Raw genomic sequence first — 15,536 nt, 5'->3', positions numbered from 1 at the left:
GACTCGTAGGGTAAATTAGAGCAGCAAGCTGTCTGGAAAATGCAATGCACCCATTCCACTTGAGCTATGACCTTTGCATGCCAGAACAATAGGCATCCATTGTAGAGGATTAGAGAGGATCACTGGGTCACCCAAACTACAAACCCAATCTTTGCATGAATCTGAATGTCTCTCGCTCTTTTTCTCTCTCCCACAGCAGACAGGCCCCAGCTGACCACTGAGACAAGCTTAAGCTTGGCTCATGCCTTCATTGTTCATTCACTCTCAATAGCCAGTTTACAAAGGTCATGACCACAGGATTCTCTAGTCAGACATATATGAAAGCATCACCCATGCATTAGCTTGACAAATCTACTACCAACATCTATCTTGTGTTTTAGATGAAACGGATTAGATTGCTAAGAAATAATCATAGTCCAGTTTTCTGGGTTTAGCTTAACTAAAGAATCTATTGTGTCTGCTAATAAATCATCTCATTAAAAAACTCCAAAACTTCGTTTATCAACTCACCACTTATACACAAAAACATTAATCAAAACCAGGTAACGACGCTAAAATCTCTAGCATTGCTGCACCACTGTGATCAATATACCTGAATCAGCTATTTTAAATGCCACAAACCATCTGGATAAATGCCCAGTTATAACACTCTGCTCCCTCAGTTGATCATCATTTGATGAATAACTGCTGCCATGATCAATAGAAACATATCTTTAAAGTGAAATGTTTCTGTTTTTTCACATGAGGCAATAGAAAGAAACTGAATGCATTATTTACATATTTATCATTTACATACAATTACAGTTACATATGTTTTTGGTTGACAATTTTAACCAAAGTGACACACCTTCAAGGTATACATTTTATGGTTTGTATGTTCACTGGGAATCAAACTCAGGGCCTTGGCATTGCAAGTGGCAAATTGCCACTTGCATTGGAATTTGAATTTAAAGTAGCAGAATCAAACTAAAATAAAATAAATAAACAATTCACCTAAAAATGTGTCTTTAGCTAAATTTGAACTGAATATATACTTCTCTATGCTTCATAAATGTATAAAGTGGAGTGAAAAAAAATCAATTTCCCAGAATTCATAAAAATCCACTTCCTTTAATTCCAATAATAATTCCAATTCAACTTTCAAATTTCAACTTGCGAATTAAAAAGAGACCTATTAATAAATTCTGATTTTTGCCCATCCTTTGCAGTTAAATGGGATTGTGAATGATTAGTGAAATAGATGCAGGTTTTAACACTGAAATGCTGCATACAAAGAGAAAATAGAGATGTAGTGAAATAAAATGAAAGACAGAGTTTTTACCAGGGGTGTTTCTAAAAAACATGGGGCCTGGGACAAACAATTTTATGGGTGATCCCCTTGCCTTCAAGACCAAATGCATAGAGAACCTCAGACAACCTGGACTCCAAATGTAACTGATCCCGGGACAATGCCCATAGCTGAACCATGAAAAACGGCTGTGGATCCTATCATGTGACGTCTGCAAACAATGACACAGTTACCTCAGGCAACCTCAGATTATTACCCATCCTTCCCTCACATGCAAGCATATACACAGTGCACTAGGCCTCTATATCTCTACAAACAGCCAAGCCACACCTCTCAGTTCAAGTGCATTACTACTAAACTGGACTCACACCTGGTAAACCAACTGTTACAGTTCAGTACAGCCAATCACAGAGCTTCAGTCTGAATTATTATACGTTTTCAATCAGGTTGATAGCAGTGATCTTGTAAAGCCTAGTCAGATATGGCACTCAGTGACTGTCATGCAACCTTAATCCCACAGTTTAAATACAAAAGAGAATGAGTGTATTTGGAAACTATAATCCAGCTGTTTTGCTCATTCGATCATCACACACATTCATTTAAATGCAGAAAGCTTTCTTTTCTTCTGTACTATTGAAAATGATGGCCAGTGGGTGTGTATAAAAAAAAAACAGGGATGCACAATATATCTGTACCATACTGGCTATATACCAAATATTAACTTGAGCATATTCATTTCTGCCTATTTTTACAGATTACCTGTGTCGTTATTAAAATTCAATTAATCTTTAAAAACAGAACAAAATGGCTTAAAATGCAAATATCGGCATCGGTGATATTAGCAGCAGCAGCAGCAGCCTCCCCCCGGGTCCTAATGCCCGTCCTGTAAGACTTTTTATTTACTTAGGGGGCGCTGTTGGCCTAATTGTAATAAAATGAAAGAAAAATGCACAAATATCATTAAGATTGTGTTTCTGATTAAATAAAGCAGTAATTGATGTCACAAAATCACGAGTATGGTTTGATTTAAAGGTCAGATGATACAGCTTACATGAATAAAAATCACAAACAAGTTGTAAATTAAATAATTTATTTACAGATTTATTCATTAATGTGTAATACATTTTTTATGAAAACTGAAACACAAGGAGCTATAAAAGTTTTTCAGAATTTATATAACTCTTTTGCTTTAGACCATTTACAAATTTTAAATATTCAAATAAAATGTTATGTAAATCAGTTATTTTCAAAGCTTTTAATGTACTCTCATTATAAAAGAACTTCATATTTAATTGAATTATCAAAAGTAATTTTTGTTAAAAACTAAAAACCAAATGAAAAATAATTTGTTTACAATCTCTGTACAGGAGAGGCTTGGTGTCATTTCCAAACAAAAGGAAATATATCGGTATTGGCCAAAATTAGTTGAAAATTATCGGGATATCAGATATCGGCAAAAATCCAATATTGTGCATCCCTAATAGCTTTCATAATGTTAAAGGTATCAGTTTTACATTTGAGTTTCCATTCTACAAGACCTCATGTGGATTCAAAAAAAAATAAAAAATACAAAAATAGCACAGTATTTCAGTTCAGTGAAAAATATGTTTGCGGTCAAGATGATTTTATTATTTTCCATACTAATATTGCTACTCAAGGAGAGTTATTCTGAAAAAGATTAGACAACATCTACAGCATGTACAATGCAACCCTCAAATAAGATCAAACATTCACCTTTCAAATAACAGCCAGATCTATAGACAAACATGCTGATTTTACATTTTCCAACCATAAAACAACAGAACAGTAGAAAAACAAAAGCTCAGCATATACAAGCATATTAATTATGGATGAGTGTAAGACAACCAAATATGATCACATGTAGATCAGAGAAACTCAAAAGCTTCAGAGCAGGACCATGTGCAGCAATACAAAAGCCTTTCAAACGTAAAACAAAAGATTTGGAAAAAAAAAAAAGTATATGTTTGTTTGCCAATTTACCCATTAACCATTTGCTATGCCCCTGTTATCACATATCAAGCAAGCTTTTGCTTTTTTCTAAAATAAGTCAATGAAAGTTGAGTGTGTTTAGATTACCTTCAAGAAAATAACTGACCTACAAAGATAGAAAAGCAGGGCACTTATTAGTGACATATGGCACCCAGAGTGGACGTGATATTTTTTTGCCCTTTTCCAAAACTTTAAATAAACATTGAGAAGTGCACACAATGGATAAATCTGTGTCTGCTCTCATTACCAAATGAACATGCAAAACATCAGTAATACACTTTTGCAGTCTCCACAGTTTTTTAATCACGTCATTGTGTATTAAATAAATAATTTAACAACACTGCCACTTTGCACTGCCACACATACTTTCATTTGTCCATGTAAGTATAATATATCTTACATTCTTTACCACTTTATGAGTACATTTTACTCAATAAATCATTGTTACAGGACATTCTGTCAAAGCTTGCCTAAACGAACAACAGAAACTAAAAGAGGCGGGGCTTAGTGGAGATTCAACTGCCCAAATGGGATACACCTCAATATATAGTCACTAATGCAATGCAAACAGCCACTAAAGTAAAGGGAAACAGGTGATTTGACTTTACTAAATCAGAGTAATTAATTAGGAATTGATGGCAGAGATGGGGTAGGCTGTAATGAGGCCTTCGGTCAGTCTGCAGGGTCTTGGACGCTGGCTGAACAAAACAGAGCAGTACTCGTTGTCTATCTCTCTGTGGGTTTAATTACATTAGCCCTGTAATTGAATTTAGCTGAGGCTTCGGCTCACTCTTTGACAGCATGGTTCTAATCCTGGAGAATCCTGGGAAAATGAACTGGGTCTTCCCTCACCCTATGAATCTAGAAATCTTCTGGTCTCCGTGTGTCATGGGAGCACATCAGATTTGCATATCCCAAATTAAATTAAATCTACTTCCAAGCATTATGAATAATTGATCGACTGAAAAAGGGGCAGTTACAGATCATTTCAATTATTTAAAAGTGAGAACTGAATTTCAGGCTATAGTTAACTCTGATCAAGCCTAGGAAGAAAATCCAGTAAATAATAAAACTTTAAACGTCTGATATACAACACCATCAAACAACAAATCAAACACACTAAAAACTTGATTTGTCTGATAGACAACAGGCACATCTCAAACAGGCTGTCAGTCAGACTCTAAGACCATTAATTGTTCTTGTATCGACTACCTCTTCCAATTAATCCAGATTCCCTAATACCAACATCTAATATCCATCTTCCTTCTTGCATAACACCCCTAAATAATAACCCAAAAGCATCACTGAAAATAGCCGCTTTCACTCACAGAGAAATTTGACAGTTTCAACTCTCCAGTTTGCATATAGTGCCATTAGCAAGTACGGCAGTTACACCAAATAAAAAATCCCTTTCATAAAGGCTCTATTCATTAAATTTCACCTTAAGTTCAAAATGATATTTGACAGAAACCGGTACTATGCAGATGAATTCTGAAAGAGATGAACTCTGAAAGAGATGAGAATGTGTCTCTCAAAAGCAAGGCGAGAATCATTTCTGAGACACGTAGAAACTCTTTGACCTGGGCTGTGAGAGTGCATGAACTCTTGAAGTCAGTGTTTCCCCCCAGCAACAAGAAGTGAGAGGAACCAAAACCTGCCTGACCCTTTTCTGACCTTGCACTACCCAAAAAAAAAAAAAAAAAAAAACAACAAAACAAAACAAAAAGGTGGGTTCAAGGTAAAGTGCTTTCTTTCCCCTACTCTCAGTACATCTCTCTTGCTCATGCTTGCTTTCTTTCTTTCTCGCGCTCCTCGCGGTTACATTCAATTACATAACCAGCTAGCCTGTTAATCTCCATAATCCGAGTCATACCACAACAGGGCCCCATACAGAGCTCAAGAACAAAGCCTGCACTAAAAACTCTCTCATCTTCCTCCATGAGAGGCGAGGAGTGGTGAACAATGCTTTTTAGAAGCTGTACTAAATGTCATTTCCACACTCAGACCTGGCAAATGTGACTGTCTACTTTCACAGATGATGTGTGTCTTAAAAGAGGCCCTTTCTAATTTCCCCTTAATTTTGTCAAGGTCTCACAGTTTAAAGATCCCATGAAATCAAAATTTTAATTTGTGGATTTAAATCCATGTTTACTTTTGTTTGAGATGCTCTCTAAAATAAGAATGTCTTTCCAAATTATACTCGCAACCAATTAACAAATCATGTTCATGGCTGTGTCATAACAAATTATACTATATTTAATAAAATGTTAATAATGTATTTAATAAAATAATATTAATTTAAATAATTAGGTTTATTTAAATAATTCTGTTTAATGCAAGCATAAATAATTACATTTATTAAAAAAAAAGTCCCTGCTCAAACTTCCTGTTTCATTAGGAAATACTTTGTCAAAACAGGAAAGATAACTGCACTAGTCAAGCTCGAAATGCATGAAAGGCTTAAACTTGCATAATTTTCAAAAAGGTCTGATGAATCATTCACTTTTTCATTCATAAATTCTTTCCCCAACCACTGCCATGCCAAAAGCACTAAACCTAGCACTACTGTGAATACTGTTGGCTCTGTATCAATTTGCTAACTTTCCTCTTTTGTACATCACTTTGGATTGAAGTGGCTACTAAATACATAAATGTAAATGGAATGTAAATTTCACACATGCATCTCTCTAAGAAATTCGGCTACAACTGACAACAAAAGGATCTGCACATAACCCATTATTAAAAGCAAATGAATAATAAAACAAAGAATCATTATGCATTATCACTGAACAAGCGCGTTGCTCAGAGCACGAGCTGCCTAGAAAAGTGACTGCCCCACTTTCACCATGTAGCAAGCCAGAGTTATATTAGGTCATAGCCAAGTGTTGACGTGTCCTTTTGCTTTCCCAGCACTGCTCTGTTTGGCTCCAATCCTAATTCATAGAGATATCTGTCTAGGCCTGTAGTGTGCAAACACACACACCCACACACATATATATCTAAGGCCTATAGCTTGTCTCCGCTCTAAGCTTTGACACCTTTGATTCTTTTTTATCTGTGATATGTGTAAGGCAGGAATAAAATGCACATGCACAGAGACACTTTAAACCAGAGAAAAAGAAGCCAAAGTGCATGTCAGGATGGACTTCAACATCTGCCACGAGACAAAGCAGAGATGAACGGATGTACTATGATCTCTATCTCTCACAGAGGCGGCAAGTTTAAATAACAACGATCAAAATGATAAAGTTGGAACAGAAAGTATTATCAGATTTGACTGAAAAAACACATTTCCCCAATCAATGTGCAATGTACATAATAGGACAACATACTGAATATTCACAAAAAAAAATTTGGGAGAAATAATATTTTTAAGTCAAATGTGTCATTTCTGAGCCATTAGCAGAACCCCCCCCCACCCCTTTTTTTTAAATGGTAAAAATCATGAAATTATTAAAACGACACGCCAATGGATCAGGAAATGTTGCTTTTTGGGAGGAAATCAGGTCAACAAAGGGCTTGCTGGTAAAGGAGAAAATAAATGTATTTTTCTATTTTATATATGTATCATTTGGATATATCAAATATCAAAAATATTGAGACTTTTTTAAGCTATACCATCAAGCCTTAACTGTCAGTCAGAACTTCCCAATTCTCCTGCACCCCACTAATACAAAAGCTTTCTTTCTCTTTTGTCCTTCCTCGAAATGATCCCATGCAGCAACATTCTTTTCTCCAACGCAGCCCTCAGACTGTGATGAAGTGTTGCTCTGGTGCGTTTTAAAGCAGCTCCTGCCCTTTATCAAAATAACAAATTGATGGCACTGCATCCCAAAGTGCAAGAGCGGGAAATAATTTACCTATGATTTGACTTTAATATTTCTTTGTTGGAGAAGCACAAGGATTTTAACTCATATCTGGGCTGCGTGCCTAGAACATGATTTTGATTCCAGAGAGAGTGATAGAGAGACAGAAATTCCAATCTTGCCAATGCCACAAAGTCCAGTGGGCTATTCTAACAGATTTACCTATCTATCCATCTCTCTTTGTCATGTTTCTGGACACCAGGAGATTTTCTCAGTGATGACAGCTATTTATGAATTTATACAACTCAATTCACACAAAACACATAAAAAAAAAAAAAATTTCTATTCACCAAACACAAAAAAAAAACAAATCTAATCTCATGTCACCTAAACTAAACTTAAAACGAAATCTCAATAAAACAAAACAGAAATGAACAGATTTAGGAGCTTTCAGTGCTGAGATAAGGCGATGGTGGTTTAACACTATAGTGTAATTGAGAATGCAAGAATGCCACAAGTTTCTTTCTATTTCAAGTTCCTGCAAAACAAAATTAAATTCATTGCCACAGGTCATTATTCAATCGCATGTCAGCGAAACAATGAACAATGCATCAGAACCCCAGCGGCATACCTTACATGTTCTGTTTGCACTGCTTTCTTGTTATATCAAGATCTAGATCGTCCTTTTTCCCGAAGAAGGTGTTTTAACCTGCAGCTCGGGGTGAGTGGGCTGACGCATGAATCAGAGCTGTCAATAAAGAGACTGAACATACATACACGTGCAGTGATAAACATTCTCATCATTGCCTTGCCTGAGAACTTGAAAGCCCATCAGGCAGGATACATCAACTCCCTGTAAAATAACATAACAGATTCTGTCATCTCCCACCCCCTCAACCCACCACAGACACATATTAATTAACGACAGCTCAATCTATGAAGATAGCATTCCTCTATCAGAACAAAACTTTCTGATTTTAGACATCTCAGAGCTGGGAAAAAACGTGATCTAAAAGCCCAGCTCTACTCCAGGCCACAGGGATCTTGGTCTTTGCATTCAATGCACAAAAAAAATAAAAACACAACAAAAAGTTGTTTATCTTGCAGTATTGGAGAGTCTCCATTACACCACAAGAACTGTGGCATCTTCCTCTAGCTGCGGTCCAGACACACACACTTATATGGGGTGAAAGCTTGCTCAACGACCCTTTCAAATCATTTGTAACACAGAAGATCCTCTTGATGGATTATGGTAATGTGTACAGTGACATGCATCTTTGTGCTTCCATTTAACATGCGGGTAAAGTTGTGAAACATGAGTCACAGAGAAATTATATTCAGTAATATTTACTCCCATTTCTCAAGACTTTAAAATACAAATTGAGTAAATGTGGGAAAATGAAAGAAAAACATTTCTTTAAGGACACTTAAGTTAATGATGCTCAATAAGTCTGTTTCATACCATTAAATGTTTGTCTGGGTATATGTCTGCAAATATTTCTGTACCAGAAAATGCAGACAAAACATGCATTTGTCCTACAATAACCCAATGCAATGTCATGTCACCTATAGGGAATCTGAACCAAAGGCACAGAGCTCTCTGTGACATTCAATCAAAAAGAGAACGTCTATCCATTCACAATTTCTTTGCCTGCATCTTCACAAAAGAGGGAATCGTATCACGCAGTGTTCCAACAGCGGCTCTGGAGAGCAGTGGAGAGGTGTAAATCAGGCACAGCGAGCTGCCTGCAGAACTCATGCAAGCAGGCAAGGAAGAGAAGGCCAAAAAAATATCCCCCACATCTGTTCAGACTCAAACACAGAATACGTTAAAGCACCAAAAAATGCAGATAATTGCAGTTAATGCACAACAGAATTGTTGATGAACTACATAGAGCTATTTTGGATTGCTATCTATCAATCTATCTATATTTCAAAAACATATTTTTTATTTACTATAAAAAAAAAATACTATTTACACAAAACAATTAAAAATACTCATAATAACATATGAATATAAACTACAAATAATCAAAGAATGTAATCAAGTGTCAGGCTTGAGGCATAACCAAAGAATGTAATCAAGTGTCAGGCTTGTGGCAAAAATCGAATCCGACTAACAAATGTATAACTGGAAAAGCACCGCCACAGTAGTGGAGGAGCAGAGGTAGATTTAGAGATCTCTTAAATAAAAAACCCTCCTCACACAACCAAAACATAAAAACTATTCTTCACCCACCAAAAATTGGAAACATTTCTTAAAGCCTTCCCAGCAGAGCCGACTCTGCCAAGAGCGGAGGTTCTTCTGAAAATGACCTACTACTGTGACTCCAAACCCTGGGGCAGAAGACGAAAACTCTCTCCCTGCTGGAGAGAAAGCAGCAGCTTTGCCAGCATCTAAGCCCGTAACATACAGAAAAATAAAAAATACAGATTTAAACATCTGCAAATGTAAAAAAAAAAAAAGCTTTCTTGTCAGGTAACAGCATTCTGAATGAAGTGAACTATGATTTACACAATCTCTTCAAACGCAGAGGAAATTCCGGAGCAGAATCAAACGTATTTTGTCTTTGCATGGTTGATTAGTCTATTCCAGAGATTTGAGCAGTTTTTCTGTAAGGCTCATTTAAAAAACGAGACTCCAGAGGGTGATTCAGGCACTCGTTGGATCACATCTCATCTAGAAAACAACAAAAATAAACTTCTTTTCTGCTGTAATAAACTGGCATGAATGAGAGAGCGAATCTGCCGGCTCAGGTGGAATCCAAACACATCTTCATAAAGTAAATATTTAGGGTTGCTCACCATTCTCCCCGCAGAGGAACCTGGGTGTGATATGAAATGCAGCCAACCTTCCACAGACATCTCCAACCCTGGCCACATGAAGTCCTCTACTCATGCCAAGGGCTCAGGCCTTTATAACTGAGGCTACTCTTTGTGCCCGACTCCCCTCCTCTCCTCTCCCCTCCCATAAAAATCTCCTCGATGTCCTCTAATGAATATCAGCCACTAGGATCAACACATGAAAGCTAATGCTCCACTTAAGATTCTGACCCTTTTTTCCAAAATGCTCCGACACGAATAAGCAGCTGAATGTTTAAAAAAAAGTGTGATAAATGCAGGATGGATGGCAAGCGAGGAAGCGCGGGTGATCAAAACAGCTTAATTAATCTGTTGAACGGGCACATTGGAAGCCGCCGCATTGGGATGCGACCATGACTGTGCCACTCAGTGCTGTCAGATGAAAGTGGGGCATGCATTTCTGAGCCGAGCGAAAGAGCACACTCTCTCTCTTGACAAAAAATAAATAAAAATACCCTCAGGCAGGCAGGCACACACGCATACACACACACGCAGACTGAGAGAGGACCGGTGGATTTACACTGCGGGGGTGTTCTGGGCCGTTTGAAAGCTCAGTAGCGGCACTTCAAACACAAAGTGCCCGACCATGGAGAAGGGTGGAGAATATTTCAGGACTCATTACATCAGGACCTAGTTAGACTGGCTTGCCATGCACATGTAACTAGTAAAGATAAGCAAAACTTACATACTGAAATGAATCGTGAAAATAAATATCAGACTATGCATACATTCATTTAGAGAACAAAAAATTTATATAACAAAATCATTTCAAGCCCAACTGAGAGAAAAAGGCTCTCAGTTCTGGAATGTTTTGCACGGAAATATGAAAACTAAAACGCTCTCATAAAAAAAAAGCCAATGCAGAGCAGGTCTCATTATCAGCACAATTTCAGATGTTATAGTATTTTGTCGGTCAGCGCAGTCGAGTTAGTGTGTCTCAGAAAGACTCGATGCTTGGATCGGCCGTCCTCTCCTTTCCCAGGGGGGACTAATTGCGGCTCTAACGGAATGAATCAATGAGGAATGGGGGCAGGACAGCATGTTGCCAGCTCAGGGGAATACAGCCTCTCAGATCTCCCACTGATACTACTCTACACTGTTGGCAAACACACATCAGACTGGGTCTGTACTAAATACATTTGATCAGTGAATATCTGGATTACAAAAAAATAAATTAATAAAAGTATTTTTTTTTTTTTTTTTAGAGATAATAGGCCCAGCACTATATGACTTTGGTACAGTTCCAGTAAAACAATTAGCAATTGCTTTGTGCACTGAAATAGTTGTGCACTGCTTTTCATTATATATATATATATATATATATTTGGGCACACATTATATATAGAATCAAGAATCAGAAAATTAAAACAAACTAAAAAATACCAAACGTCAAAAGTACATGTAAAAAAAAAAATATATATATATATATATATTTTCCACCAGTTCTAAAGTTTGAGGAGGTTGCTGCTCACTGCAGACAGAATTGTTATAATGACAGCATACGGAACAGGCTCTGAGCTTAAAAGCTGTTTTGTGAAGCGCCTGTGTGCAGCGAAGCTCCAAGCGAAAGGCCCCTCCGGCTGCCAGCAGGACTGCGGTGGAGTCTGGCACATGCCTCATCTGTCCCTCTCACTCTCTCTCTCAGCCCAACACACTCACTCAGACTACGGCCAGAACCTCTGTGCATGCTGCGCGCTCTCCCTCGAACGCTGCAGGCTGCTACATTACATTATCCTATCAGCAACAACAGTGAGCCCAAAGAGGCAGTGGACATGCCGAGCGGTTACAGAGAAAACCAAAGGCCTCCACACTGCTGGCTCACAGTACAGCTTACACAACCCAGTTCTGTACTGCAGCGGAGATTATTCCATTTCTAAATATTTATCGCAACCTGTAGATCAAATCTGGTTTATAAATGTCCAGGTGGAACACACTATTTTCAACAAGTTTTAAGATTTTACATTTTTCAGCAAAGCATGATAGTTTAAACTTTACCTTCATAACTCACTAAAACTACATTTGCTAAAGTTACACAACTCCAAAACTGGACTATGGTTACTTCATGTTTACACAGTATTTAATGAGTTTACTAATCAAAAGACTGAAACAAGTGTCTGTTATAAAGAACCAAAAAACACAACGAACACTGAAACATAGCCCTGTAATTTATTTACTAATAAATTCAAGCGCTGGAGGGTGAGGCGTGTATTTGTACTGTTGCCTGTTTGAACACATTCACCAAGAGCTGAAAAGTACAATACATATTTGTGGAACTTAAAATCCCAAATGCCAAAGGTTTTCCAGGCAGTTATTCAAATAAAGTTTGATATGAACAACAAACTGAATTATACCACAAGATAAAACTGCCAGCAAAAAGTTTGACCTTTATAAAAATAGCTGTTATTTACATATTTTCTGTGTCAAATTGACAGGTATAATGGATTGTCATTACGTCTGTCAGTAATATGGGCTTTTTTCCGAATCAAGCATATGGAACAACTTTCTTACCGAGCAGAGAACAAAAACTTTTTCCCCTCGCAAAATCTTCTTTATTATCTACAATTGCTAACTTGCAACAATTTTAAGTTGTAGTTTTATATTTGAATTATTATTATATTATTATGCAAGTTTATAAGATAAAAAGTGGACATTGGTTAATCAGGGGAGTGGCCTTACTAAAACGATCTTAAATTTAAAACAAACCAAAGCAAAATTATTTACTTTCACGTCAGCTTTCTCATCAAAGCCAAGGTCAAAGCAATCAACAACCATCTAAAATCCTAGTGACTCATGTCAATATACAGCAAGGCAATTTGTAAAGTGACCTTAAAAACCCTCTGTGCCTGCCTCAATTCAGACTGCTGACAAAAATACTTTTAAAACACTATCACATTTACTTAAAGCCTAGGCACTATCACAGGGCATAAAATCCTAAAATATTTTCTTACTGATTCAGCTATCATAATAAAAATGGGATTCAAATAAATTGTGATAAATTACAGGCAAAATGCACATAATGCTTTTTATCACTTTCTAAGTGACTGGGTGTTTAAAAATGAAACAGACTAAAAAAATATTTCAATAGCCAACCTTACTAAAAAATATAAATTCAAATAAAAACCTAAAAACCACACCCTATCAATTGAAAACACAAAAAGAGAAAAAAAAAAAATAAAACAAAACACAAATAAAATCCCGTTTTTAAAAGATAACACCAAAAATCTCTCAAAAAACACTAAAAGTAGAAAATATTTAACAAACAAAAAACGTCAAAATTTTTAAAAAAAGAATATAAACATTACTAATGCATTTTTGTGACGCTACGCATGAACTGAACTAGTTCTGGTATATATGTGGCACAGGCTAAACTTATACAGTTTCAATCCACTCCAGATAAATAATTAAAAAAACACAAAAATGAAGTCTATAATATAAAATAATAAAAGTTGTACTTAACTATGAACATGTAACTTTCTTCTCTAGTTTAATGATTAAAACTGAAACAGATGACTATGCACTCAAATATCTACTGCACACAAACTCCATCTTAAATACAACGGTAAACAACGACTCAAATTACCTCGTCAAATTGATTTTCGACTTTGTGTTTACATTGTAAAAGGTCAATAATATAAATCGATAACAATCCAATAAACTAATATTCACTTGAGGACACGGCGTGGTGTTGTATGAATGGATGTTAAATAGGCAAAGAGAAGCAGAGCTCTCAGCCCGCCCTTTATGAACTGAAATCTCGTCGCGGACCAGTAGCAATTCGTTCGGAAAGACACAAACAAGCACTTTACCTGAGTTAGACAGAGAGGAGAATACATCATGTTGGAAGGGGAGCGCGTGACTTGAAATGTGGCAAAACACCGACAAGTTAGTGGATCATTTTTCACAGTTAATCATGGTAAGCCTCATCATGATTAACACTTCCACCGCCGCCACTTCTGACTTCCACTTCGAGTCCGTTAAATCAAGAGACGCCCGGCAAAAGAGAACGCGCAAACTGTGTACACGTTTGAAACCAAACTTTGCAGGCAGGAAAACGCGCGGGGTGCTGCAATCTGTTCCATTTAGGAAATGGTGGGAGAAAGAATCAAAGAAAGAGAGAATGAAAAAGAGGGAGGAATGAAATGACGTTATGAAAATAGCCCATCCCAAAGAAAGTACTTGAAGGAGCAAGAGAGGCTAACCCTGGTTTCCACTGTCCAGGGGCATCCGTTAAGTCCGTGAAATAAAAAAATAAATAAAAATGGGTTATGTGCCTCGGTTTCTGAAACTCTTACGGTGCGAAACAAAGTGGTAAACAACTTTCTCCTCTGTTCGCAAGTGCGCACGCACCGCTCTTCCCTCTCACTCTGATACAGTTCGGACGCAGAAACGTTCTGCGCGCTTCACCCGCGCGCGTATTCCAAACAATTTTACTGCAACACGCACCGCTAAAGTAACTATTAGAGACAGGCTCGCGCGGACATTGCGCAAAAGAAAGCGCCCATTCATGACAAAATTCACTACAAACACATACCCATCAAAAAATAAAACATGTGAAAACAAAAAAAAACTAAAAAAAAAAAAAAACCAATCAACCCTCATAAAATAACACATACAATATGATACGGCTTATAAACCACAACAACTGTAGATACATATAAATATGTTTTTAGTAAACGAGTGAATTAAATTACCCAAAACCCAATTAAATAACAACAAACGCATCAAAATTTCATAAGTACATATGAAAAGTTCAATGCATAGTAGTGAACGCATTACTGTTAAGTGAGGCTATTTTGCCTTCTATTGCATTTTTTTGATGACCAGAAGCTTTTATAAAGTCACTGCAAGAAAATAACGCGCCTCGGTAACCATAATCACTAACTGTCAGCTGATGGTCAGTGGTAGCTTCCCAAAAACTAATCTTATGGAATTTATTTTATTTATTTTTTTGACCTAACCCCTTGTAGAAATCAAGTTGTACTCTGTTGGAGTGATCACACGGAGATCAAATAAACTAGGGTCAATTGACTTAAATTAAAGTGTAAAACCAGGCAGGCTATTAAAACCAACAGTGTAAACAACACCTGTTATTTCTCTTGAATATGCACTGAAGGCACTGTGGTGTGAACTATGGCCGGGGAGAGAGCTGCCTATCACTGCTGCAACACCGACAAAATGTCATCATTTTGCCAATAATTAAAGAAACAGTCATATCCATAATCACAAATATTTTTTTTGCAAAATTAGCATTCTTAAAAAGAGAAATATTTTCTGAAACTGCCACGTTAGCATATTACAGTAAAATATAGAAAAAGAAATAAAGAGTTTGAAGTAAGTTGTAGATACAAAAGTACACAAGAGGACAGTTCTTAGATAAAGTAGGCCTAAACTGAAAATAAAACATACGAACTTGACGTAAGCGCAAATTAATATTTTACGAACTTGACGTAAGCGCAAATTAATTGGCAAAATCACTTACCAAAAAAGCCATAAAACCCTTTTCTTAACCTCAAAAAAAGAAATGTCACACGATCAACACATAATCCCACAATAAAAAATATCATATCTAC

The 15,536-nt window shown here is 36.7% G+C and overlaps 1 protein-coding gene across 4 annotated transcripts in view; it reads right to left on the bottom strand.

The window, feature by feature from the left end:
* Positions 1 to 15,536, bottom strand: part of nfic (nuclear factor I/C) — a 90,405-nt gene that overhangs the window by 73,475 nt on the left and 1,394 nt on the right. Inside the window, exons 1-2 of one of the 4 annotated variants that reach the window (XM_042762067.1) lie at positions 14,166 to 14,390; positions 13,773 to 14,036 (exon numbers count right to left, since the gene is read on the bottom strand). The exons of 1 other annotated variant lie outside the window; for it this stretch is intronic. In XM_042762067.1, the coding sequence (XP_042618001.1) occupies positions 13,773 to 13,802 (30 nt within the window). In that variant the 5' untranslated portion in view covers positions 13,803 to 14,036; positions 14,166 to 14,390. Of the gene's footprint in view, positions 1 to 9,909; positions 10,066 to 13,772; positions 14,391 to 15,536 lie in introns of those variants that run through there. 2 more of the 4 variants (XM_042762066.1, XM_042762069.1) reach the window with 2 other exon arrangements.

This window comes from Cyprinus carpio, chromosome A8 (assembly GCF_018340385.1).
Source record: "Cyprinus carpio isolate SPL01 chromosome A8, ASM1834038v1, whole genome shotgun sequence".
Taxonomy (NCBI): Eukaryota; Metazoa; Chordata; class Actinopteri; order Cypriniformes; family Cyprinidae; genus Cyprinus; species Cyprinus carpio.
The sequence above is the reverse complement of the archived record's forward strand: the minus strand, read 5'-3'. Positions and strand labels throughout refer to the sequence as shown.